The 27,708-nt window shown below is 40.7% G+C and overlaps 3 protein-coding genes and 1 long non-coding RNA gene across 14 annotated transcripts; 2 read left to right on the top strand and 2 right to left on the bottom strand.

Annotated features, from left to right (window-relative positions):
• Window positions 1-346: 346 nt before the first annotated feature.
• On the top strand, window positions 347-10,763 carry zgc:112982 (uncharacterized protein LOC503771 homolog). The gene is made up of 11 exons (XM_053611437.1): window positions 347-562; window positions 2,162-2,205; window positions 2,339-2,866; window positions 3,742-4,878; window positions 8,275-8,444; window positions 8,534-8,651; window positions 9,398-9,455; window positions 9,548-9,678; window positions 9,771-9,858; window positions 9,952-10,051; window positions 10,135-10,763. The coding sequence occupies exons 2-11, from the start codon at window positions 2,168-2,170 to the stop codon at window positions 10,146-10,148; spliced, it is 2,382 nt and encodes a 793-aa protein (XP_053467412.1). The 5' UTR covers window positions 347-562; window positions 2,162-2,167; the 3' UTR covers window positions 10,149-10,763.
• lipib (lipase, member Ib) lies at window positions 10,538-19,953 on the bottom strand. Of its 4 annotated transcripts, none has more exons than XM_053611438.1 (14): window positions 19,815-19,953; window positions 19,301-19,360; window positions 18,104-18,965; window positions 17,427-17,760; window positions 16,992-17,105; window positions 15,675-16,051; window positions 14,596-14,704; window positions 14,132-14,233; window positions 13,522-13,611; window positions 13,263-13,430; window positions 12,839-12,928; window positions 12,647-12,755; window positions 12,384-12,557; window positions 10,538-11,600 (listed from the first exon to the last, which is right to left on the bottom strand). In XM_053611438.1, the coding sequence occupies exons 4-14, from the start codon at window positions 17,542-17,544 to the stop codon at window positions 11,513-11,515; spliced, it is 1,539 nt and encodes a 512-aa protein (XP_053467413.1). In that variant the 5' UTR covers window positions 17,545-17,760; window positions 18,104-18,965; window positions 19,301-19,360; window positions 19,815-19,953; the 3' UTR covers window positions 10,538-11,512. The 4 variants fall into 4 exon arrangements, with proteins under 4 accessions (XP_053467413.1, XP_053467414.1, XP_053467415.1 ...); XM_053611439.1 differs by having other exon boundaries at window positions 19,769-19,906; XM_053611440.1 differs by lacking the exon at window positions 16,992-17,105.
• LOC128599638 (uncharacterized) lies at window positions 19,336-21,561 on the top strand. 8 transcript variants are annotated; one of them, XR_008384451.1, is made up of 5 exons: window positions 20,019-20,088; window positions 20,190-20,274; window positions 20,536-20,983; window positions 21,096-21,164; window positions 21,247-21,561. It is a non-coding gene; the product is annotated as an uncharacterized LOC128599638 (long non-coding RNA). The 8 variants fall into 8 exon arrangements; XR_008384449.1 differs by lacking the exon at window positions 20,019-20,088 and having other exon boundaries at window positions 20,134-20,274; window positions 20,536-20,617; window positions 20,890-20,983; XR_008384446.1 differs by lacking the exon at window positions 20,019-20,088 and having other exon boundaries at window positions 20,134-20,274; window positions 20,536-20,617; window positions 20,690-20,983.
• Window positions 21,562-22,402: 841 nt separating this feature from the next.
• On the bottom strand, window positions 22,403-26,104 carry zgc:112408 (uncharacterized protein LOC550260 homolog). Its single transcript, XM_053611442.1, is given in 6 exon segments — window positions 22,403-23,022; window positions 23,265-23,399; window positions 23,896-24,099; window positions 24,186-24,295; window positions 25,397-25,466; window positions 25,775-26,104. Coding segments are annotated over 6 exon segments (921 nt in total). The 5' UTR covers window positions 25,988-26,104; the 3' UTR covers window positions 22,403-22,833.
• Between the last annotated feature and the right edge of the window lie 1,604 nt (window positions 26,105-27,708).

Raw genomic sequence — 27,708 nt, 5'->3', positions numbered from 1 at the left:
TATGTTTTACTGATAACACGTTAATATTCACAAGAACAGAAGCAGACAAGCAGCAGGACATTTACAGTAAAATACATTCAGTTGTAATGTGATAAACAAAAACTAGAACAAATAAACAAAAAACACACGTCATAAAATAACCAAGTTGTGGAAATGTTGCAAAAAAGGGGATATATATATATATATATATATATATATATATATATATATATATATATATATATATATAAATTAAGGTGTGTGTGTGTGTGTGTGTGTGTGTGTAAACTGACAAACATGGTTAAGGGTCTCCGGGAAAAACTTATTTTAAGAATCTGCTTCGAGTTTCCGGCTATGAAAACACACCATTGACGTACTTCCGGTTCACGCTTCATGGAGTGTGTTGGAAGGGAGCTAGCGCGTGCCCTTCAATCTACATTATTGCATTATTGCACTTTATTACATACAGAAAAGCGTTTATTTCCACTCACAACACATTCACGTACGATGTGCTGAAATCTGGTATTTTGGTGGACGATCCGTCTTCTACTTCTAGCGTTTTCAGCAGTGAGAAGTGGACAGGGTAAGGAGCTAGTGCTAATGCTAACGCTAGCAGGCCTACTATCTTCGCTAGGATGAGAAATTCTCATGTGCTGATTTAGCTCAGTGAATGTTATTTTGTGAGCATGTCTTGGGGAAAATAAACAACATTTTAAAAAAAACCGTCTGTATATTTAATATTTGATTATCAGAATAGCTGCTACTACAAGTTAATGGCTAACAAACTACACCAGAATGCTTTAAAGCTAACTCTGCCAGCTGGAAACGTTTCTGAGGCTAAGCTAAAGTATAACAAGGACATAAATAGCATTTTCTTATCTGTTTAATCATTTTTAAATATTCGTTATTAGTAAGGTTTTTTTTTTAATTAAAATGATAATTTGGCACAATAATCTTTTTCTCTCTCACACACACACACTGTATCCCAAATGGCTTGCCTTTAGACACCGCACTATTTAGGCTGTAGCGGACATTATAAGGGAACATATAATGCAATTATTATTATTATTTTTTAAAAAGTCTGTTTTATTTATTTTATATATAGACTAGCTAGCTTCCTGTAGTGTATATTAGCCATGCATGTGTTTGAAGTGTTGTTGGAGCTGTATAACTTTAGGCTGATATGATGATGATCACTATATCGAGATAAATTATTATTTTACCTGATTTAAATGTATTTATTTCAATGTTTTTTTTTGGCTCACTGCAAGCAGGTGATATAAAACTTTTTTGTTGATTTTGTACTTTAAAGGTGCAGTAATCAATATTTTTCATTCCATCCTTACTAATGCAAATGTGTGTGCGTGTGTTTAGTATTAGGATCGGCTTCTTGTCAATTTATTTTATAGACACGCCCCCAGCACCCCTTTACATCCTCATACATCGTTATGAGATGTTTATAGAATCGTAACTCGTCTTTCCAGGGGTGTAATACCCGAGCGAACGTGAAACTGACACGATTGTTGTTGTTGTTGTTTTTTTTAAGTTTTTTTTGTAATGGTAACTGTATGGTAGTTGAACTGCTGTATTTTAGGGGCGGAGCTTTGTGTACATGGATGGAAATGGGGTGGGTTCAATGGATTTTAAAAAAAGTATCATTCGATCACCCATTTAACCACCAGAGGACCCCTCCCACGACCCCCCCCCCAAACACATACACACACACACACACACACCGTACTAAGGCGCATTTAAATTTTCTACAAATTTAACATTTGTTTTTTTCTTTACCCATTCTAAACTTATTTATTTTTTATTTTTTCCAAACAATTTCTTTCTTGTGATCATCTTTAAATCCGCCTTCTCTTAAATTGGACGTGGCTTTGAGATTCTTCCACGTTTAAAAAAAAAAAAAGAAAAAAAAAAGTGTCGTTGTATTTGAACGAAGTTCAAACTGGATATTCTTCGTTTTGCCAAGGGGAAAGTATTGGCACCCCCGGCTTTGGCGAGCGGTAAACTCGGCGTGTCCCGTGCTCGGTAGTTTGCCTCGTGTGGCACTTTTTTAAACATAAGAAAAGGAAAGTTTATTTTTATTTTGTCAAGCACTTTATTTAATTTTGGTCATGGTTCAATTCTTTTATACATCGCCTGGTGGTGTGGCTCATGTTCTTTTGTTTTTAAGGTGACAATGTCACGGCAACATTCAAGATCCCCTCTACATTCAAGGTATTTGGGTTCAACTAGTTTGACCTAATTAAAAAAATTAAATTCACATTGTAGTGTAATCTTGTTTGGGGGGGAGGGGCTTCTTTTTAAATTTTTAAAATTTATTTAATTATTAACAACTTCATTCATGCAGACCCTCGACGCTGCTCGGAAGGCGTGACGGATATTACGGTGAGCAGTACCACGCGTTGGTGCGTTCCGATCTGTGGAGAGGTTCAGAAAATGTTGACAACAGAACCGTGGAAGGAGGCCTACGCTGGGATAGCGGGTCCTCTCAAGAAGTGGAGCAGGTTGACCACTGGGCCAAGTTCATCGAGGCTATCGGTCGTGCTGGAAAGCGGAAAGCTTCGTCGTCCATGTCGAGGTACCATGACCAGGACGGCGTCCAGAGTTTCGAAGAGGACTCGGGACGCTCTCCGAGACAGCTGCCTAGGGAGAGGTTGTCTTCCCCGGAAGCTTCGCACTACGGCGTGGAAACGCTTCAGAGGATTCAGTCTCCAGGCCAGAGGAGGACCGCGCACGATGCCGGTCTCGTAGACCGGCACTGTTCAAGAAGTTCCAGTCCTAGACATTCACAAGCGAAGAGACACGACAGAGCGGAACATGGATATCACAATGAAGAACGCGAAGATAGATATGAAAGAAGCTCCTATAGCGAGAGGTACAAGAACACTGATCTACTGAAGCGAAGGAAAGGAGTGGAGAAAAACATGGGATTCAGTTATGAAGTCTCTAGTTTTTAGATTTTAGAATATTTGAATGTATACGAATAAATTATTTATTACATAATGCCGTTTTAAAATGTATTACTTTATTCATTTTTGGGTGCTGTTCCTGATCACCAGGCAGCACTTTGCACATTGTAAAAGATGTACACTACCGGGCAGAAGTTTAGACACACTTATTCTTTATTTATTTTCAATTATTTTCCCATGTTTTATAATAATAATAATAATAATAATAATAATAATAATAATAAATTCATCAAAACTCTGGAGTAACACAAATGGAACTATGGGAATTATATTGTGATAAAGAAAAATCCAAAATAAAGTAGACACGCTTTTTGACTAGAATTTCCAAAAATATATTCTTGGCATTTTCTCACCGATTTCTTGAGGAATTTCCCTGAGATGTTTTTTAAACAGTATTAAAGGATTATCGGCTGCTTTTCGGAATATTTCGCTCCGAGTCGTCCTTTGAAAACAATATTATTTTTGTAAATAAAATGTTAGTTTTCTAATGAAAGAAATGAATACGTCGGCACAATTATATTTTTGTCTACAACACCGATTTCACACATTTAATCACACGCCTATACATCAAAAGCTTTTTAAGATCATGAGAAACATTTCGGCTGAGTGTCCACAAACTTTTGACCGGCAGTGTGTGTGTGTGTGTGTGTGTGTATATTTCTTAGACCACTTATGGCTAGTGTTTAAAATGGGCGCTTGATAAGGAAGCATAGTTTTTTTGTTTTGTTTGTTTTACTATAATTTTAATGTTGAACATATTGTACTTGCTTTTCCAACACAGGTCACTGAAGTCAAATTATACGGCGCACGAACTACATTTTAAAGAATACCAAGATTTGGATCCACGTGAGGGATATACTGTGTCGCCTAGGGGTTTCAGTCCACATTGTGCCCCTGTTATAGTGGAGCATGATCATGGAATCCCAAAAGACGATGCAAGGATCCACAATCCAGGTAGGGACAGAGAACGTCAGAGGAGCCGTGATCCGGCTAGGGAGCGAGGGCATCCGAGGAACCGCGATCCAAGTAGAGACCGAGTGTGTCCAAGGAGTCGTGATCCGGTTAGGGACCGAGAGCGTCCAAGGAGCCGTGATCTGGGTAGGGACCGAGAGCAACCAAGAAGCAGCGGTCCTGTCAGAGACCAAGAGCATCCAATGAGCCGTGATCCGGTTAGCCAGCGAGCGCAACCAAGAAGCGGCGGTCCTGTCAGAGAGCATCCAAGGAGCCGTGATCCACCTAGCCGGCAAGAGCATCCAAGGAGCCGTGATCTGGTTAGGGACCGAGAGCAACCAAGAAGCGGCGGTCCTGTTAGGCACCAGGAGCATCCAAGGAGCCGTGATCCGATTAAGGACCGAGATCGTCCAAGGAGTCGTGATCCTCAGAGAACCACTGATCTGTCAAGAGACCGAGATTATGCAAAAAGCAGTGAACTACAAAGGGGCAGAGATCCCACCAGGGGAAGAGAATCTTCAAGAAGCCAGGAACGCTATAAACATGGAAGTGATTATAACCATCATGCAGGAACATCCCATGATGGCTCCAGCAGTTCTTCAAACTATCACGTTCGGGAAGACGCAAGATTCCGTACCTCTTCGGCTGAAAGAGGAAGTCCCTTGCTAGGCCTGCAACACCACAAGGAGCAACCTAGGATGGGATCACTTTCTAGAGAGCTCCATGGACAAAGGGCAGTGGATGATACAGACTTCAGAATGGATGAGAGCAATAGGGCAAGAGCCTCCATTCATGACTGGGAGGAGGAGATGCAAACTAGAGGGAGTCACGGTGGTGTGCTGAGACAAGGAGACGTTCTGAAAAGAAATGCTCAACATAGGAGCCCAAGCTATCCTGGAACTAGAATGGATTTTGCCGAGACCCTCAAGATCAAAGTGGACATGAGTCGTCCTGTGGGCCAGAGCAGGTATAGTATCGTCGCAGCAGTACTCTAGGGAATGGTTAAAAGTTCATGCCTCTTTTCCAGACACGCAGCATGAAGCTACATCATAAAGAAGACTTGAACCTGTTGTTCAAACGTGCCCATTTCTGGAATTTGGACCATTGCAAGAATGGAAATTTTTTCTAAATAGGATGCAGGAAGCTAAAGGAAACTGGTTAGATAACTCAACTCATCAGACCTTCAAGCTTTGCATTTAATCTACCACCCCCCCAGATTAACTCCCCAGTGTACGCAGGTCTTCTGATGGTTTACGCACTGGATCACTTCAGACTCTTCCATATAAGTCCTTGACGAGATGAAACCTCACATTATTCTGGATGAGAAGGGTCCCGGGTACCCTTTATAGCGGAGCCGAAGGTGGTCGTAGACAGTGACCTGACACCTGGGACTCCCAACTGATGTTCCCTTGAGTATTGTACCAGGTATTTAACCTGGTGGATGATGTTTGAGTCAGTATATCGCGTATCCTGTCTCTCTGCCACCACCTTATTTCCGAGGTGTGCTGAGTTTCACAAGGGTATTAGCCAAACGTGCATTGCATACTTATGAAATACGGACATTGTTGAAGGAATCTAAAATTCAAGATTCTGGCCACAGTATTGAAGGATTTCAGGAGGTCGAAGGAAGAAAATCAAGTGAGACAACTCAACCATTTTTCCAAGGTTACGGACAAGAATTTGGACACGGGTGGCAGAAGAAGGAACGCTTCGTAGCAACGTTCGTATTGCCTAGGATTCATCCCAGCTACACTGAAGAGGACGATGTTCACGTTGCATGAAGATGAGGAACCAAACGTGAGGTCGTTAAATCGCAACCAACGGTTATAGCATTCTGCAGTTCGTAGTCGGCTATGCTTACTCGATGTCCGATACTTGCACATCGCAGTCCAAATCGAGGCGCCTGATCGTTGAGACGGATTTGAGGAGATCTTTACTCCGATGGTGTGGGGCAAGACTGGATTATCGGCTTCTTTTGGTCGAGGGAAGTGAAGATGTTGCGTCCACCAAAATACCAGTATCCACAGCTCTAAACTTTTTACCTGCTACCTTTTTCAGAGCGATACTGTCCGAAGGTAAGTCCGCAGAATTCTTTTAATTATCAGTCCTCGATTTTGTGAAAACTTACTCTGGGTATACGTTGGAACCTGATGGAGATGTAGACGGTCCTGGCTGATATCGCACCTGGAAACGAAGGTTTTGAAACCGCCAGCTGGCGCTCGCCTTCGTTTCAGGACGCATCGACGTTTTTAACATCAAGGCAAAGAAGAGATTTCTTTTCTGAATGAATGAATGAACGAACGAACGAGTGAAACACTTTGTGGATGATGTCTACTGTAAGTGGATCTGTTTTTCTGAAGTCATGTATGCAGCAAAACGTGAAAATAAAATGGGTTAGTTTCTGTTACTTCGATGGGTTTTTTTTGGGGGCATTAATACATTGCCTGAACTGGACTTGAAAGATTGCAAGAGGATCTACTTTATCAAAAATCGTCCACTTTCCAGACTGGAAATGGACTTTCGGAAGAACATTGATCGGTTCTCAAGGCTTAGTTCTTGTCTCTCGCTGACGTAAAGACCCGTCAGTGGACGCCCGCATCACAAGACGGATGAAATCAAATTCAACTCCTCACAGAGAAGACTGCAAAGAAGCAAGCTCGCATTTGGTGTGATCTATTAAAGGTAAAATGATCCATCGAGCTCTGGAAAGACCGAGAACGATGGCTCACCAATGTGTGGTGGTGGTGTTTTCTCCGTCTTTATTCGACATCTGCTTGTTCATTTAACTCTGACTAGCGCAAGGGTTCTTCTTGGGACAATTGTTCCAAATCTTCAATCTCGAAACCTAGGAACAAGATCAAACGTCCTCAAAAACTGGAAGTCATTAAAGCATGAAGCCTACCTGAACTGGACAAGACTTTCTCCAGGAATAAACCCAGACAGAAGAACTTTCCTTTGTGCTCACCCTAACTACTCCTTATATCATACTTAAATCTGGAAAATTCTACATTCAGTATCCTCAACTATCAAGAAGCTCGTCGAAGTGCACACCAAAGGAACAAAACGGAGAGTGTGAAAGAGGCATGAACTTTTCACCATCCATTTATGACTCAGTGGTGTACTTAAAAGCAGCAAAGTTCTAAAGAGAACCTGAACCTGGTGCAAAGTAAAGTAATATAACACAAGATCACCTTTTAAATTTAAGCTTGAATTCAGAAAGAGGCCAATTTAATGTTAAAACTGATCAGTATCTTGCTCAGAAACACCTCTGCTTTTTAGATACACCCTGTAAAGAAAGAGAGAGTTTTGTAATGTTTTCTAGTTTACATGCGCTTGCTGAAACGTTTCGCATCACACTCGGGTTCAAACGCTTATTTGAGCCTTTTTTTTTCCCAAAACAAAAACAATGCAGGAACACCTTTTTTAATTTCCCCCGAGGGTGGTTTAGGTTTGTTCTGTGTAGTTGGTAGATTTGGTGGCTGTTGTAGAAAACCCAACACGCTGAACAGTAGATGTGTAGATTAGAAGCCCAACTGATTTCCAAGCCAGAGAGTACAAAAATCCTCAACTGAGTAGCTGTTTGGGGAAAGAGATGACTTAAAAGCGCTTTATTTTAAGAAATGGCAAGTAAGGATTAGTTCTGTTTGGGACTGTTGACCTTTCACGAAGGTTTTCACAACCTTTTGGTTATTGTTGGTACATCTGACGAGCTTTCAAGCCTGGAGTTTTTATCGTGACGTACCATGTTGATCGTAATCAATCGCATGATATTAACGATGCAATAGATCTAGACTTTCAAAGAGGACCAAACAAAAAAAAAAAAGGAACATCCATGACATAGCATTCGACGGTGTAAAAATGTTTAAAGGATAAAGAGCAGAGCTGCAGCTTACACACCTTAGCCGCTTCGTCAACTGGAAATCTTTGGAGATGACCTGTAAATTTAAGTCTAGCTCTGTTAATGTAGGACAAGCAGGTAATTATGGGATTTTAAGGAAGGCGTTCAAGCCCCATAACTGCAGCAGTCAGTTATTTAAAGTCGTTTTAAAGCTATCCTGCATAATGTATTTTAATCCACACCTCTCCTTACGTCTCTTGGGTTTATGAAAGGGGTGAAGTTAGACTTCCAGGTAGCGTCCGGACATCAGATAAAAGTCCTGAAAGCTCGTCAGAGGTTCCAGTGTTTGGATACGGTTGCTAAGTTACGATTGGTCGTTTGCTATTTTTTGCTTTATTTTTAGCAAAGAGTTTAGTGACTGGTCAGTTGCATAATTCATAGTCATTCCGTTTCGTAGAACCTGCCATGCCTTTGAATATCGTGATGGCTTTCTTCATCCTCTGCCTTCCCCAATCCTTTATGCAGCCAGTTGGGCTATTCCTCTGAAAGGCAGTTGTCACTCGATTTGGTCAATGTGGGTCGACAGCGTCTCGACTTCCTGCCCATGCTGGAGCACTCTGGGACGTTCAGGGAGACGCCGATGCACTCTGGGACCTTCGCGCAAGAGATCATCACTCTGGTGCATCAAGTCAAAGGTCTGATGTAGTTGGGTTAATCGAGTTGTTTGACGCTAATTAGCATTTAGAACGTTTGTTTGGTTTAACGTTCTTTTGTTCTTTATCAGAAAATTATTTTCAGGGTTATGGTGTCACGCTTAATGAACGGTTCTCTAACGAACAAGAGTATTCTATGGTGGATGAGTTTGCAGAAGACGAGCAGGAGACGGAGGGACTCGTGAACAGGTAGCTGTCTCGTGATGCAAAACTACTTCTTTATGCACAATAATTCTCATCATGCTAATATGTCAATCTGCCAGTGAGCATGGGTATTGGGGTGATTTTTGAAAAGCTGTGTTTCTGTAATCCATGCTACAACGGATTTAGTGTCTTTTGAGAGCAGTTTCAATAATACTTGTCTATCTTGTCTTGAAATTTATCTCTGTTTAATGTAATAATGACTCGCTACTTCTTGCTGATGTAGACTGTGATTCTATTACAGCAAAAACACCATTCGCTGTAGATTTGACACTTAAGCAGTGCTGAATTCGAATTATAACTTACACGAGATTGCGACACGCTTCCTTCGGAGCAGTTTGGTTTTTGAATTGAATCAGTTTTTCTGAAGCGATGTAAGACTCCATGTGTAACACCATAAAAGGTTCGTAACGTACAGCAGTACAAACTCTCCCTTCGTTATTAACTTATCCTCTAAACGGCCGTTTTCTTAGCTACACAAAGACTGTCGAACAACCTGTTTAGTGGCTGTTTTAAACGGTTATGAGGCGAACACGGTCATTGTGTAAAGGCCGTAGTATTATGTCATTATCTCGGCACCAGGTCAGTATCGGATATTGACCAGTTTTTAGTGACTTTTGCATCCTTAAATCATGCCCAATGCTATCCCCTAGTGTCTCCGACGAAGCCCGATTACTTCACCGATGAAGATGGAAAATTAAATGTTTTCTTTGTTGTATTTATGAATCCTGCAGGCCACTCAGTTCCACATCTTTAGACACTCAGATTTTCTGCAAGATTGCGCCGATGCAGGTAAATCAGTGCACATAATCTCATCTGCATAAATAACATGGTTCGGCTCGGTTTAAAGTCATCAATCGCTTATCAAAATCCTCCCCGTTTAGTCCCAGAGGAAGCCGCACGTTCCTGCTCCTGGAGATCTCCGGCACGACCTGGAGAGGAAAAGACAGGAGAGACTGGAAGGTGTGAAGATCACGATCGCTGGAGGAAGCTTCTCTCAGATACTGCCTCAGAGGTAACGAGCCCGCTTTATGACCTTTTATTAACGGATACATTCGTTAATTGCTTTATTAAATTAAAGTACTATATACTCGTGTCGACGCTTAGTCAGGAGAACGAGTCCACATACGTGGTCGACGAAGACCCGCGTGAGACAGGCTGGTCCGAAGAGGCGCCTCAGCGAACCGAACACTGGGTGAGTGGATTTGTTATTCTTGTCGATACCGGGTCGTGTAGAAAACGTTTTCGAGTCCTGTGTTCTGATCACCGTCGCGTGCATGTGCCGCAGAACGACCCTCGTCCGAAAAGACCCGCCCAGAATTTCACCGCCAAACGGAACCGCGTCCGGAATCGACCCGGCCAGCGCACGAAAAGGAACGCGAATAACGGTACAAACCTTTCACACTCGGGGAATGCTGTAAAGCTTTATTTCACACTGTAAAATTCAACACGTCTGTCTCTTCCCTTCCAGGCGCCCGATGGTGAGGACCGAAGTGATGCTCCAGTATCGTACTCAAGCGCTTCTCGCTTTACCGTTCGACACTAGATTATAATAAGTGTCATTTTATGTGAAATTTCACTGCTAGTCGATCATAAATTGCTCGATTACTGACGTGACGTTCTCATGGTTCGGTCATCAGCATATGAAGAGAGCACCAGACAGCGGAGCGGTTTTATATCGCCCGCTTAAAGAACGTGTTCATGTGCAGCGCCAACGAGGGAAGTGTTTCTGAATGGCTGTCGTTTGTGTTTGTTTTTAGAGCCACCAGACGTTGATTACCATCACATCACACCTACCCTGTAACATTTAAAGCCCGTCTCCCTGTTAACCAGCTGTTACCAGAATAAAAGCCGTGGCTTTTTTCACAACCTAATCATTATTCACGAAATTGTCCAGAGTGTATTGTTCATATTAAAGGATTTCATTTACATTTGTTGAAAAAAAAAAATTATAAAGTTCACTTATGTTCAGATTATGTTTAGGTACATTTCTGTGGCTTTGTGTTTTAATCTGTTTTAAGAGAAACAACTGTGTGTAGGTAATATTGTTGTACATATAGTTTTGTATGAAATAAATATACACAACAATGGTTTGCCTTTAACTGTTGGCATGGAATCTTGGCCTTTAAATCTTGGCACACAAGTATGACCAAAAATAATCATCTTCAGTAAGCACTTTATCTTGGTCATGGTCGCAGTGGATCCCAAGCCTAATCCAGGAATTCTGGGTGCAAGGCAGGGACATACCCTGGGTGGTGGGATAGAAGACACTTATTCTCAGCTAGGGGAAATTTTTCATAACCAGTCCACCTACTTGGCATAGAAAGAAGCAGGAGAACCTGGAGGAACCCCACCTGACCATGCACAGAAACTCCACACAGGCCCCGAGCTCAGGATCGAACCTGGGATCCTAAAGCTGAGAAGCTGCTAAATCAGCTTCTCTTCTACTTTCACGATGCTGATGTTTTGTTCAAAAGAGATCAAAGTACATGGGTGGAGCTTCTAAAACTTTTCGAAGTCCAAGAACTGATTCGTGTTCAGGAATTAGTTTGTGAGAGACTCTGGGTCAGGATATGAAGAAGGAACAATTCCTTATATACTGTACATGCACTATAAATCATGAATGTCACTGCAAAAAAAAATCCACAACCATCTCATCAGTGCCAAAATGAAAACTGTGATGCAGATTGGTTTGTAAAACCTGACCATCTTTTCAACTACTGAAAATGTCTTCGTGTAAAGGCACGAGATCATCCAAAATACGACGTTGTCTTCGGTGCTTCCTCACCAGATCATGCGTGCTCCTCAGCTGGTTCGCACTTTGTAACACACGACAACTTTGCGAAGGCTTACAGATGAGACTCGTCACACGAGAGCGGTTTAAAGGTCACGTCCATGTTCTCCTCCATGACCAGGTCGTATCGGCACATCGGAGGCCTGGAGAAGATGGAAGATATTGTGTTAGGATATTTCATACCGCGCGCTAACTTTATGTACACGCCGTTCCTTAGTAACAGTGTAAAACAAAAACAAAAAAAAAATCAAAAAAGGTATTCACAATACCAAATGTGATTGGCTCTTCCTACCAACCAGAGACACAAGAAAAGAGTGAGCAACGCACAGTGCAGGACAAGCTATGCTTATTTGATATAAATTTTCACATGTATATGAATTTTGTTTGCTAACGTGAGGAAATGTTCAACAGTATCTAACGGAGACGCGCTAGTTAGACAGATATCCTTAGAGTCACAGCAGTCCGTACAGGATTTTGCGTACTGGATTGCAAGATGAAGGAGTAAAACGTTTGGGGGTACGCTGTTGTAAGAAAATAATCAGTAGTGGGGTAGTTAGTGTGAGGCAACCCGGTGTAAAGAGGAGTTACCGATATTACTCTGAATTTGATTCTTTTTCCAATGAGCACATTCCTAAGAATTTAATTCCTTGTGTTTTAAACCACAGCAGTTTGCTAAAGTTTACAGGTTTTTAAAATGTAAAATTTACTAAAGCATGACATGCCGTGTGTGTGTATGATTGTGCCCTGCGAGGGATTGGCACCCGGTCCAGGGTAGACCCCGCATTGTGCCCAATGTTCCCTGGGATAGACTCCAGCTTCCACACGACCCAGTAGGATGGATGACATGCCTTATAGTTACATATAATATTATGGAAAGTCCTGTTCTCTTTATCACTCGAATGCAGTTGCCTGCTTTTGGCGCTCACCTCTCTGGCAAATCCAGTGGCGTAATCGTAATGCGAAGGAGGCGAATCTTATATTGCGGTCCGATCACGTTTGCAGTGACGATCCGGAAGGAGATCTTCCGAACCGGATACAAGTCCTCGTCAAACTGGGCGAGCAGTCGCATGGACGTGTGTTGCTCGAAGCGCAGCGGCTTACTATGCGACAACAGACACGTTTCTCATGAACCTCAGGAAGAATCTCTCCAGTGTTCTAAACAAACCAATACGAATTTATAGCTACTCACTGGTCGATCCTTGTCTCTGTTACGTTTTTGCCGTTGAGGAAGCGAAGGATAACTAACCCCCATCGCCGGTACTGATTCCACGTAACCGTGTCCACGATGTAGCTTGTCTCTGTCACACAAGCAGAATGAAAAATGTGCTCCTTCAAGATTAAAACGGGATTTTATCGAGAGGTCACGGTTCTGTAAACTCACTTCTGTATGGCGGCTCTGCTGTGGTCGAGAAGTAGACTTTCGTCTGTCCTAGTTTCAACAGTCTGTCCCTCCACTGGCTCAAGTCATATCCTAGAGGAAAAACCTTAACATAAACTTCATTATCATATCATTAAGTCACTTTTATTGTTATTGCATACATACGGATGGGTGATAAATTAAAGGAAACCACGACCATCATCATCATCATCATCATCATCAAAACACTAAACACTGAGGGAAGATCAGTTGGAAGAACAGTGTTCATCATTGCCGTGCCGTTCCACTGACATGAAGAATAAACACCATGGAGCACTGAAGCTCTTCTAGTGGCTCACAGTGATCCTACACTTCATGCTTGGATTTTCCTTTAATCCGTCACCCATCTGTATATTCACCGTGATGTCGTGAGAGACGTTTGCGTTACCCAGAACAGGGCAGGATGCTGGTTTAAAGGCCTCACACCGCGAGCACTGGCCGTTGATGAAGTCGGTGTAGGTGGAGCAGGGAAAAGCAGTGAGGCGACAGGTGCGGTTTAGAGAGCACAGATAGAGAAAAACAGAGCGCTGGTGGTCGCAAACAAAGTAGGACTTTCCTAAGGACGAGAGAAAGCGATATCATGTTTATACATTCAGCAAGTTCTGTCTTTAAATACAGTTGTTAATGTTCGTATGACCTGACCTGACCTGAGAAGATGGTCTTGGGGCAGCCAGGCTGGTCTAGTCCTCCATTGGCATAGAAATCAATATGACCATTAGCTCCTTGGAGGCCAAATGCTGTCAAGACAAAGGAGCGTGTTTTCATTAGGGATACATCAATACCATTACTGCTATCCTGACGTTGTGGGCATTTACTCATCCGATACCATGTGGATATGGCAGGACATAACTGTGACAGATGGACGTTAGCTAACTAATGTAGCTAGCTAATGCACTTTATTTCAAATCAACTCGTTAACATTAAAGGATGAGACTGTGTGTGAAAACAAACGTGCGCTCTTCATGAACACTATTTTAAACATAAACAGAGCTAAATAAAATATTACATGATGCCCTGAGAGATTATCAGAATCGGTGTTTATACTGTATAAAAAGTATTGAAAAAAAACAACATGTACTTGTACTCATAGTCTGAAAAAAAAAAAAAAAGATATTGATATATCTGTACTTTTCACACGGCAGCGAATGGAATATTATTTCCCAGGACTACTGCACATTAAAGATTGGGAAGCACAAAGAGAATGAGAAAGAGAAAAGATGGATGGTTTTGTATTCAACCTGTAGTTTAGGTGCTTACAGTTCATGTCTGTGTGTAAGACGTCTACAAACTGAGCGTCGGTCGGATCCAGACGCTCCTCAGGAGGCACGCCTGCAAACATTGGGCCGGCGGGGTCCAGACCTGATCGAATGGAGAGTTCAGTCAGCAGTGGATAAGGCAAGACATTTGGAGGTAGAAATTATCATTTGTTTATCAACTGTGATACAAAGTTTACTCTTAAACGTGTAGAAATATGTCAAAATGTATCAGTGCTATGTTTATTACACTGTTTCTGTCCATTTGTGGCCACCATATTATCTAAAAAAAGGAGCAACAATGATGAAGACTTGAAGCTCCACCCACTCTGCCCAATCACGTCATATCATATGAAGGGAAATGCTGAATTTCTTGGCGATGGTAATCACATATACACTACAGACATGTTAGATAGGGTGGAGAAAACGTTAAACGTGTTAAATGTTATTTAAAGGATTAGCGTCGACCTGTGATTCGTCCCACTTGGCCTCCCAGCATAGCTCCTATAAACCCAGCCACATGTGCACCCAGACTCACTCCTATGAGATGGATCGAGTCGAGACACGCTCCCTCATCCTGAATAAAACACACACACATAGGCACACACCTTACCACCACCTTGCTTACTGATATACATACAGTATATTCACATTATAGGTACAGTAGCATCTAAAAGTCTGAATACACTCCTACATACATTTAAGTTTTCGTTTATGGATTTATCAAGAAAACATTTAATCAATAAGTCACATATACGTACACGTCAATAATGGAAACATATAGCTGGATATATAAAGATTTGGGTGAGATTTCTATTACTTGCTAGCTTCGGTGGCTTGCATAAGTATTCAATCCCAAACTTTGAATATCCCTCAAATCCATTGGTAAACAAATGTAAAGAAGGTGGCACATCAGTGATTCTGCCAAGAGGAGGCTGTCCACCAAAAGTCAGAGCTGGGTATAAAGGGGATTAGTCAAAGAAGCACCCAAGAGGCCAAGGGTAAGTCTGAACGTGATGCTGCCGCCACCATGCTTCACAGTGTGGATAGTGCTCTCAGGGTGAAGAGCAGTGTTGGGGTTCCATGAACTGTAGCACTTCTGCTAAAGCCAAAAATTCTCATTTGGTTGTCATTACACTAGAAAGCATTTTTGCATTAAACTCTGTTTCATAGTAAATTAAACTAAAGACTAAAAAATATTTGTAAATAATTGAACAAATCTTACGATTTTACCCCCAAATTCAATATCATGGGCTATTTTTGTGTAGATTCCTGAGTTCCAGGTTGTAACGCTACAAAATGCGGAAAAGTTCAAGTATACTTGAAATACTTATGGAAAACACTATGTTTCAGTTTAAAAAACTACATCTACTGTGCAAACAGTGTGTTATATTGTTTGACATTTTATATGAAGATTTGTTTTTTGGTTAAAACGGTATTCTTTAATTGTAATCATCATCATTGAATTTTCTATTAGTTTGAAATCAGATGAAATAAAACAGGTTGTTGATCGTGGATTCGGACTTGTGGGCTGTCCCGTGACTCACGGTCATCCTGCGTATGAAGGCGGTGATGTTGGTGGCGGTGCGGCGTGTGTTTGCCACGGCGGTGAAGTAGTTCAGGTTGGCAGCTCCACGGTTCCAGTCCACCACCAGGACGTTCATGTCGGCCTGCTCGGCCAGCAGCCGCGTGATGTGGTTGATCCAGATGGGGGGCGCGCCGGTGGGCCGGTAGCCGTGGATGACGAAGGTGGTGGGTCGGGTCACATGGAACAGCGGCACTTTGGTGAAGTTGTGGTGAGGAAGCTCAAGGCCGCAGTCCAGGTTGGTGCGTGTGTACAGGAGCAGACGCACGTACAGGTTGGTTCCAATGAACGCCTCATGGAAGTTCACGTCGGAGAAGTTGTCGCACTCTTTGTCTTCGCCTGGTTGGAATGGACAACCAAAATTTAATTTCACTTTCACCTTTTGCATAACCACATCCATCCATCCATCCATCAATTTTCTGTACCGCTGATCCTACACAGGGTCGGGGGAGCCTGGAGCCTATCCCAGGGGACTCGGGCACCAGGTGGGGGACACCCTGACGGGGTGCCAACCCATCTCAGGGCACAATCGCACACACATTCACACATTACAGATAATTTGGAAATACCAAATCAGCCTACAACACATGCCTTTGGACTGGGGGAGGAAACTGGAGTACCCAGTGGAAACCCACGAAGCACGGGGAAAACACGCAAACTCCACGCACATGGGACGGTGGCAGGATTCGAACCCCCAACCCTGGAGGTGCGACAAAAACGTGCTAACCACTAGTCACCGTGCCCCATATAACAACATGTACAACAATTATGTTGGTAGAAAAATCGCACAATCATGGAGGGACTGTTAAAGGGATAATTCACCCAACAATAAAAATTCGGTCATCAATTACTCACCCTCGTGTCGTTCCAAACCCGTAAGACTTTCATCACAAGTTAAGAGATTTTTAATGAAACCTGGGAGATTTCTGTCCCTCCATTTACAGTCCAGTAACCAAAACTTCCAAGGTCCAAATAGTTCATAAAGGCATTGTAATTATTATTATTATTATTATTATTATTATTATTATTATTATTTTCAGTTTAGCGAATTGATCCACAACATCGTAAACCAGGGATTTACCCACTCCACCCAGTTCCTTCATCCCTGCCATTTGATCATCACGTCATTCTCCTTGCTCCTGTTTTGAAAGGAATGAGCAATGCTAACTCTCAGGTGCTGTGCTACAAGCCCCAGTATTTAGCGATCTAAGCCCTGTAATTATCATTCATGTAAGAGGCACAATTGGATCATGGTGCTATAAAAAGCAGATCATCCCACCTCTCTCTCTCTCTCTCTGCATGCTGACCTCAGTCCCTCCCGCCTGACCTCCGAGAAGTGTAAGGTGATTACAGGGGGTAGTAAAGTTGTGTCCAACTAAAGAATTTCTGACCCCTGATTAGGAAGAACCAAAACAAAACACTGCCTAAACTCAGAACCCCTGGTTCTGACATCATATCAACATGGCTTCACACAATGTTTACAGTAAATAAAGCTCCATTTTTCTGCTTTTAACTGAGATATTTGCTTTAAATCGGTCACCATACAAATACAGCTAGGGTTAAGACTATAATATTGATCCTATAGTTTACCTTAAGCCATGAATGTTAAAGTTCACAATCGCTCTTATCGTTAATATTAGCCGGCTAGCTTCAGATTCACCAGCTAGATGCACTGAACTAACCGATCAGACAACCAGCTAGTCTCGTCTCTTACCTCTGCCAAGCAAGAAGAAGCCCACCAGAACCAGAAACCACCAAAGAGCCATCGTTACCAGACAAAAAGTTGAAAAGGACGACACTGCAATGAGCTGAATTTGTCTGAGACACAACATGAGGGATCATAGTGGAGAACAGATAAGGGAGGTTGGAGTTGAGGGGAGGGATAAAGCTGATTGGAGGACAACAGAGCATTCTTAATCCTGGTGTTGCTTGTGTGGTTACTCAACAGGCTAACCATGTTTTTTTTTTTGTCAAATATACGCCTTGCATTTCCTCCAATGGATCTCCTCCCACATCTAGTTCACTCTGTTCCTCAGGCTGAGTAAGATCTTTCAAATAAAAACAACAAACAACATACAGTTAGATATTACAATCAAGCAGGAAATCAGTTTTCCCTTATGGTCAAGAGCACCCTGAGCTCAGAGCTTGGCAGTCTGTGTGTGCAGTGATGAGATAGAAATGAAAATGAAAAGAAAAACAAACAAATAATCATTTTGTTGGAATTTATTTTGTTTTACGGCTTCACTCTACAGGTCTAAATGTGATGCTTCTGCATTTTCTCACCTCCAGACCGGTAGCATTGTAGCGGTACAGGCACATCAGATATTTCCTCACTGGTCTTAAAGGCGAGGTCGCAGTGTATGTGTGTATGTGTCTGTGCGTGTGTCCTACCTTTCCAGCATGTTGCAGCTCCATGTCCTTCTACAGGATAGGGTGGACTAAAAAGGTCGTAGACCGTCATCATATCCATCGCTCTCAAAAGGCTTCAGAAAGCTATCGAACACTAGAATTTTAAATGTTCAGGTTTAATCACTTCTACAGTTCCAGTTTATTTTCATTCATTTCACTGACTAGATTTTTAGATTTGTTTTTTTTTTTTTTTTTTTTTTTTAAATATCCGTCTCTTCCAGTTTGACTGTGACTCATGACCAGACCCATGCCACAGAAATCAGTCCCATGGTCGCTTCTGAGTAACACTTAAAACGGTCGTAAATAACGTAGAAGTAATATAAAACATTTTAATTCTTTTTATCGACTATTATAGACCGTAGGAAGTATCTCAAATCCTTTTCCAGTTTGTTGGATAAAATTTATGAAAGAAATAAAACAGGAGGGAAACATCTGTAATCAATCAAACTTTAATGAAAATAATGGGGGCTGTGGGGACTGCTGGGAGAATAATTGGTCGGAGATAGCGTTCGAGTGTAACGAGATTGATCAGAGGAGAAGTCAGGACTGCTCGGCATAGAAGGTAAAAGGTCAGAGTACGTAATGACATCATTTTCATAGGGGGCAGGTAAGTCTTTAGAGACAAACGTCAAACATAACTCTGTCTGAGTAGAAGCATCCGCAAATGCCTTAACCGGAAAAATTCTATATCTCAGGGGCGGAGGGAACCCAGAAACACCTGGCTCAGCTTTTAGGACCTCAATCAGAAGTGACAGATCTGCAGTAAGGTGTGCGAGCTGGTAGCGAGTATTCAGGTCAAGGCCTGTGTCACTAAAGGAAGGGGGGAGAAAAGGTCTCTGCTCCGCTAAAGATGGGAAAGAACACAAAAAGAACAGAGTCACACTCTTTCTTTATAGGAAAAACCCAGTAAAAACAAAAATCAATCTCCGGCTACACATGAAAACACAAGATTAATCATTGCCCAGCTCTAGCAGCAAAAGTGCGCGCACACACACACACACACAGGGTTACAGAATAGGTTAAACAAGTGGCTAACATTTATTCAATAATCATACTATACATAAAATTGACAAACATATATACATTATGTATACACACATATACATTATATATATGTGTGTGTATATATATATGTGTGTGTGTGTGTGCGTGTGTGTGTGTAAACATAAATGTACTTACACATGATTAAAAGAGAAGAAGCACGAAACACAGCTAAGGTCCACTCTCAGTGATGGTTTTCTAAAAAGGAAAGCAGAGCAAGGTCAAACTTAATGGTTGTGGAAATCACCTGAAACATGATTTTAACGCTTTTCGGAAAGTAAAGAAAGGAAAATATAAAAAGGTTGTTGGAAAACACTCGGAATTCAACATAATGGGTGAGGAAATCACCCAGGAATCAGACATGTTGATATTTGGGCAAAACAGGAGGCGTATACTAAGTTTTAAAAACTGTATAAAAGGAATCCCCGTCTTTGGGGATTTTTAGAGCACTTTGAGACTCCTCCATGTGTGGATCTCACAGTAAATTGGAACCTTTCTTTTCTCACTCCTTGTTCTCCGTGTTTTTCTTCATCCTCAATTTGATGTAAGTAACTGGTTTTAAATCTTGGTAAATGGGTCAAATTAGAGACAACAGTTTCTACATACATTTCTAATATCTCCTCTGCTCGACATGTGTGTGTGGTCCACGTACCTGTCTCTGAAGGAAATCCGCAGTTTCTACTCAGACAAGATCTCGCTGTCGAAAAATATCTCTGCGCGAGAGCCGAGAATAAAACACTGCCGTGCCGCAGAAAATAAACAAAACTCTCGTAGCAACAGGGTTATAAGCGATGAGCTACCGAGATATCATGACCACCGAAAATTCCAGATTCCAAAATTCCAAAATTCCAAATCTTACGCATCAGCTAAATGAATGCGTAGAGTATGAAGACGGTTTATATTTATATTTATATTCATGTGGTAGGGTAAGTGATTTAACTTTCCTGTCGGCTCTGCTCGGGGTGTGGCTTCAGCAGACCAATAGGGTGGGAGCTACCCGATTATTTAAAGACCCTTATTTTGGTAGGCGCATAGGTGTCTCGGTGATTCCGAGTTCCTCGCTCTCCTGGCAGTTCCCATTTCCGTTCAGGCTCTGCTCACGGTGTAATGAGGTGAACATCTCAAGGCTAATTTGTTTAGTAATCATTCAACTTCGCGTCTGGTGTTTGTTAAACCCAATCGTAAGTCAGTGGTTTTCAAAGTGGGGGCCGCCAGGGGGCGTCCGGGGGGCCTCAACAATTTGGTGTGAAAAATAAATTCTCACTCTCAGACAACCACACACACACAGTCAATTTCTAATGTAATGTTAAGATGTAATTATTAATTAAAAGGGGGATACATTCAGAAGTCTGTATTTTTAATGTGTTTTAAAGACATCTTGCAAAAGGGGGGCCTCAGGCAAATCTTAATGCCATTTGGGGGGCCATGCCCTGGAAAAGTTTGGGAACCTCTGTGGTAAGTACACCTCTCCCTTTTTCACATTGGGACTTGGTAGATTTAGGTTGACACTGCGATCTTTGTGTTAAGGTAAGAGTGGGGAGTTGAGCATCTAAATCTACTCTAAGGCAAATCCCTAGCCAAAGACGCTACGTGACTCTGCTGCTGTTTTGCTTCATCTGACTTGTTTTGCTTGATCGGTTTCTTGTTTTGCTTCATGCTTTTATTTATTGTCTTGCTTTGTCAAGTATTGTTTGTTGTGCTAGTGTCTCTATTTTTGTTGACTTTAGTTTTGGATGTATGTTTGGCTTATGATCTGCAACCACATATAGTCTGAGAGGCTAAGTGGTAAATTAGTGTTTTCCAGCTTCCAACCTGTTTCAGGTTTGTTGTTCCACACAACCACTTTACTATTGATGGGGTGTATGTTAAACCTTACTGTCTCCATGCTATAGTTGCTATATTTTCATTATATTTATCATTTTGATCCTGCTAGGTGCTGTTAACTGCCTCTAGTTCATGTGGTGGTGTTAATGGGCCTGGGTGATCTAGCCACCACCCCATGGTGACTGTAATTTGCTTCTTTTTTGGTTATTGTTTAGTGTTTTGTGTAATTTTGTGTTAACTGGTATCTTCTTTCTCTACAGGAGCCAGTGAGTCTTGGTGGGACAGGAGAGGCTAGCTGCATTTATTCGGTGGTGTGTGCTTCACAGCGTGCTCAGTGTGCCAACACAACACCTTCCTTATGCTGAAGGTAGTGTTTGATGATTTTGGTGTGACTTGCAGTGGGTTTGGATGACCTCCTGAGCTGTAGCTGACCTGCCTTGTTCCTGACAAGCCTGGGCCTGGAGAACTGCTCAGTTTTAAAATCCTTATTGTGCTTCATGGGAGAGATTTGATATTTACATGTCAAGTTTTAATGATGCTTAAGTGTCATAATAAAATATAATTTTTTATATTCATACTCGTGTCTCACTCTCATGTTCCTTGCCTTGATTGGTAGAATTTATCTGTGTACCTTAATTTGGGAGTATTTCCCTGGTTCTCCCCCAGGGTGGCGGAGTTGGATTTACTAAATTTGGGATAAACGTTTCCCTCCACTTGGGAATGCCACATTTACATTTTTAATCTTTTGTGTGTGTGTGTGTGTGTGTGTGTGTGTGTGTTTGTTTGTGTGTGTGTGTGTGTGTGTTTCCAGATATCAGTAAATATGTATCTGGATATCTTGTGCATGCTAACACGATATTACTAGCGAAAGCACGTTTACATACATTCATCTTTTGGTAATGTGCTTGCAATTCAAGTGCCCTGGTGTATCACTAGGATTCATTTCCTTACACTAAATCACATTTATGAAACATGAACTCGTTATTCAGTGTTTTTGTTTTTTTTTTGTTTTTTTTTTCTTCTTCTTTTTGACAGTAATTAATTTAAAGCAGGACTGTTACAGAACGAGTTCAGTGTTTTGTGTGTAATGCGCTTCAGCATTGACATTCAGACACTTACAAATCAGTTAGTCTCCAATTTAATAATAAAATAGAACATTTCCTCAGCAGAGGTGATCTCAACCACTCCGACATAAAATTACACTTTTAATTTCACTCGGTTCACAACGTATTTTGCATCACTTTTAATAAATCGTTTATAATATGCACCTATTAAAGCCGAATCGCTGCCCTGATACGGTTCTTCATTAAAGATCTCAGGAACAATTTCTCTTTTAGATTTCAGTTTTCATTTCAGCACTGTAGTTGCAGTTTATGGTGTTTTTTTTTTTTTTTTTTTTTTTTTTTTCTTTGTGAAGTTGATGTGGTACTCGATCTGGTGTAGTGTGCTAAACCAAAAATTGGTCAAAGTATAGTAAAGTGTTCGGTTATATAATATTTATATCTAATATTACATTTACATCAAATTATTCATCTGCTTTTCTGAAATGGGGGGGAAAAGTCTAAAATCCTCTGATAAACAGTAAGCAAGTGTTATGTACATGTATTTATATTTAAATATACCTATAAGTATGTCAGGTTTGTTGTTTTTTTTTTAGTTTACATGTAATTCAAACATCTGAAATATCCAGGATATCCAAAATATCCTGTTGCTAAGTCCAGACTTCCAGCCTTTATTCTAGTAACTACACACATTTCCTATTAGTGCAATTTTGAACAATATGCTTTAGTATAAATAATGAAATAATAATCCAGGACTTTAAGGAGTTAAGATTTTGAGCTGTGAGGTCACTTCTTCATGAAGCTGGTAATGAGGTCCATGGGAATGGGGAAGACCACGGTGGAGTTCCTCTCCGTGGCGATCTCAGCCAGCGTCTGCAGGTAGCGTAGCTGGAGCGCAGCCGGAGACTCGGACATGACGTCTGCCGCCTCCTTCAGCGCGCATGAGGCCTTCATCTCTCCCTCAGCAGCTATCACCTGGAAAAGACGAACAGGAAGTAGATTATAGCATGCTTACTCATGTTATAAACCCAAGCATTCAATACACACCAAAAGGATGCCTTTAATTTTAGCGCTGATTGTATCTTCTAAATATGTTTCCTAATATTGCAGAAAGGCATGGTCGAATGTGAAGATGTGTCTAACGGATAATCAGCCGGATTGGTCAGCATCCTCTACCATCAGTCATCAGCCAGTCAGAGAGCTGCATGAACCCTGACCTTAGCGCGAGCCTCCCTGGTGGCCTCAGCCTCAGCAGCCATGGCTCTCTGTAAAGTCTGGGGCAGTTTGACGTCCTTCAGCTCCACCCGCTCAAGTTTAATCCCCCAGTTCTTAGACGCAGAATAGAGCACTTCCTGTCAGACAAAAGTGGTGATGGATGATTTCAAGGTTTAGACATTTTAGCTCAATTATTATGCGCGTGTGTGATGTAATTTAGGTTCAAATGTGAATAAATTGTTAAAGTTATAAGATTAAACACTGAATGTAGGCAGGTCCTTTAATATTTCAAAAGACTTGCAACATTCAAATGGAAAGAAATATCCAGGAACTATAAATGGATTTTTTTTAAAAAGTATGACGTGGTGTTCTTTAATAAATAAAAAATGTAAATGTAGAGAAAGTGCTGTGGTAAAAGGAATAAGATACTTTGGAATGTGCTGTTCTAGGAAAATAGTCAACTTCAGGGTGGTAAGAGTATCACTGCTTCATCACACCAGCTGCTCGTTGATTATTTTCCTATAACAGCACACCACAATGTGTAATGCAGTTTCTATAATGCGTGTTTTAAATGCGAATATTTAGGAATTTAGGAATAGTAATAGTAAGAAGACATTTTTTGGGATCTCCTACCTCCATCTGTTCTGCCATCTCCTCACGGTCTCGCAAAATGTCCGCCAAGCTCTTGGTGCCCAGCATGTTCCTCAGAGTGGTTTGCGCCAGCATCTGCGTAGCCAGATTAGCATCCTCCACTTTAATAATAGACATTGTAGGATTAAAGACTCTGTAATACACAACGCCGTCTACCAGTATGGTCACCGAGTCTTTGGTCAGCACCTGTAGTGAAGAACGTGAGCAGAAGCCGAAAATCAAAACAGTATTACTGTAGATCACGGTCATTACTTGAACTGAATTTGAGTCACTTTTAAAGCTAACTAAAAGATACTCAACTCCTGAGGAGGAATGTTGAACGACACCGTCCTCAGATCAACCTTGCGGAAAGTGTCCACGCACGGAAGGATCCAGAAGATACCTTTTTAAAAAAATACATGAATTAACCCTCATATTATGTTGAAAAAAAGTTGCATCCATTATGTTATGGGTCCAAATGACTTCCACAGTTTTAATACACACACAAAAAAACAGCAAAGAACAGCTTAAAACACTAAACCTTTATTATGGCTTGTCAGCGACTTCAAAAAGAAGAATTTTTTAGAACATACAATATGATATATAAACTGTATTTAGTTATTTTTAATGCATTTAACTGTATTTAACTTTTTTGAACCACTTAACTGTTTATTAACGTCATGGCCCCCAGAGACAATTCCACCTTTGGCCACTAGAGGCCACCCTGACTATCCTTGCAAAACTTCTTCTTCTGTTGTCTCCCTCACTTCCTGTCTAACCATACCCATTTGTTCATTAGTTTCTTCTGCTTGATTAGTGCTCTATTTAACCTTGGTTTTTCTCCTCAGTTGCTGGAGCATTGCATCAAGTTAGGACTCTCTCTCATGACAATTAAACCTTTTCTTTCTCTGTAACTGTAATGTAAAGATTTTTAATTTACCTAAAAATTAGGCTGTTGCAGAATAGGATAATAGATTTGACCTAAATAGGATGTTGTAAAGCTTTGTAACCTTAGTTGTGTAAGCTCTGTGCTTTGTAAACTTAGTTTCAGATCCTGTAGAGATGTTTTATTGTGTTTCTGAAGGGGGGCAGACCATCTTTTCCATTACTTGCCAACACCTGTATCCACTGAATCCATTTCTTGGAAATATGGAAATATGAGTAAGCTCCCTTTCATCCTCACAGGGCAGTGAGAACAAGACATGACATAATATCAATCAAAGAAATGTTTTAAGAGTCCAAATGACCCATAACATCATCTTTGTATACAAAATATGTTCAGACTTTCCACAACACATCAGTGTGTCCACAATTTGCATATATGCTCATGACCCTAAAATGAGGAAAAGGTCAAAGAATTTGAAGGAGAAAAAGACAAATTAACCAGTATATCAGATATCTCAAATGTGGAAATTGGTCAAATTGACCCATAACATAATTGGAGGGTTAAGAGTATATAAATGTCTATGTTAGAGATGTGGTGTATGATAGAATTTGAACTCACCGGGTCCCTTCGCTCCACCGAGGAGTCGCCCTAAGCGGAAAATAACTGCTCGCTCATATTCTTTGACAATCTTTGAATCAAACAGGACAATTGATTATGAGGAATAAATACACGACCTTGTGAATTCATGATAGACTAAATATTAGTTTGTGATTAGTACATGCCTTAACTCATCATTAGTTCATGTTTAAGTAAATATTAATTCAGGTATTAGTGCAGGATTATTCAGGTACTGTTATTGTAAAGTGTTACCATGTTCATTAAGAACATATTACAGTATATTATTATAGATTATTATTATAGATATATATCTAAAAAATAAAACCAAGACAGTTCTCTAAATTAAAAAAGAAAACAAAACAAATGATGTGTTCTTACCTTTAAGCAGCACCATACAGAAATTGGGAAGGTCATGAGAATGAGAAGATAAGACAGAGCCGTGAGGAGAAGCCCACAGAAACCAGAGCTCTTCGACCGACCCACATCTGCTCGAGGAATTGTAATTAAGTCAATTGTAAGTAAAAATCCTTAAATAATGAGTAAAACAGGCTTGTATTTGTTTTAATGCCCTACCTGTCTGGGATTCTTCATTTACATCACCAAGGACATTGACATCCACTTTGCTGCGAGTCCTTTCAGTCATATTGCACACTAAAGCCTGAGTTACTGCGAGCGAAATTCACACTTTACTTAATAAACCATGTTAAATTCAGCCCTCTTTTCGCAGTCCCAACCTTTCCCCCCCCCACACACCCAAGTCAACAAGGGATCCAGGTGCTAAGCAACAATCTCACCAAATAATTGTTTCAAATGTTTACTTAAATCACATGACTCTTCAAATATGCCCTTAATGCCATATTGTTTAATGTATACTAATTAAATGTCTATATGTATGCGTTTGGTAATGGAGTGATTACTGTATATAAACAATAGATAGAGAGAGAGAGAGAGAGAGAGAGAGAGAGAGAGAGAGAGAGAGAGAGCGAGCGAGCATGAGCATATTTAAGTAAAGGTCAGTGGGAATAAATGACCCATAAAGGTGATGTTGCGTCATTGCCACATGAACACACTGTCACCTGACTGTGTTAAAGAGAAGTGTTTGGAAAAAATAACATCTGCACCTGAGTACTACACAATAACAAGCTTTTCGTAATAAGAGAGATGATCATTAGTCTGTAACAAGTTGAGTCTAATTAGGCCCTCAGTCCCTGTCCATAGAGTTTATCTTCATCATTTACATTATATTGTTTAAGTCTTACTCAATGCTTCGTTTCTAAAATCAGATTTTGTCATATTCACATGACTGTAAGAAAAAAATTCTTCATGCCAACTTGCTGTCTATCAAAAGAGTATCTTTTTTTTTAAAAAATACACAATTTATATTTGCACACATGAACGAAAAGTTTGTTGTTAGATACATTTCTCACGTCTAGGGCATGAGTTTTTATCACGAGTAGAACTGTATATATAGTAAACAATTTGATATGGAAGATTGTGTGTGTGTGTGTGTGTGTGTGTGTGTGTGTAGTTATATACTGTTTCTATACACAGTATATCAACCGCTGGTTGATTCCATGATTGTGTTGCCATTTGTGTCACTGTCTGTATTTAAAAAAAAATATATGTTCATAAAGTAAAGGTAAAAAACATTTTTTTTTTTTTTTTAGCATTTTGCCTGTCCCAGCCCACTATAAGTGCACATTATCTTTAAATAGATCATAATAGATTGTAAATAGATTACCTTTTGAGATTATAACTTCTTTCGAAATCTATATTAATGTGCTTTGTCCTGTTAAATGTATATGAAGTGTAAAGTGTCCTTGAGCTTGTGGAAAGGCGCTATATAAGTAAATCTTGCTATTATTATTATTACACATTATGAAAAATGTACATTTTAATGTCCCACTACTTTCACTCAACTCTGTTACCTGAACACATTCACCCCTATGAAATATTTGGAGTATTCCACAGGAATGTCCAACCGGAAGTTACATCATTTCCTGAAATCTCTCTTTATAGATTTATTTCTACCACACTTCTGTTGAATTCTCAGGTTTATATTAAGGAGCTAATATGTTATCATTTTATGTCATCACTTGTATGAAGGATGCTCCATATAAACTAAAATGTTTATTATTTGAACGGGTTTAAAAACTCGCTCATATGCTTGTCGCTGTGCTGAAATTGTCTGTAAGGGGACATTTCTTTAACGTTTGTGGAAAGAGTTTCCAGTGTCAGTGGGAAAGTCTTCAGGATAGATTCAAGAGGATTACACTCTTTTCCTATAACAGCACTCCTTATCTTGTCGTGTT

The sequence above is a fragment of the Ictalurus furcatus genome, chromosome 23, assembly GCF_023375685.1.
Source record: "Ictalurus furcatus strain D&B chromosome 23, Billie_1.0, whole genome shotgun sequence".
NCBI lineage: Eukaryota > Metazoa > Chordata > Actinopteri > Siluriformes > Ictaluridae > Ictalurus > Ictalurus furcatus.
Note: the sequence above shows the minus strand (reverse complement) of the source record. Positions and strands in the feature narration are given on the sequence as shown.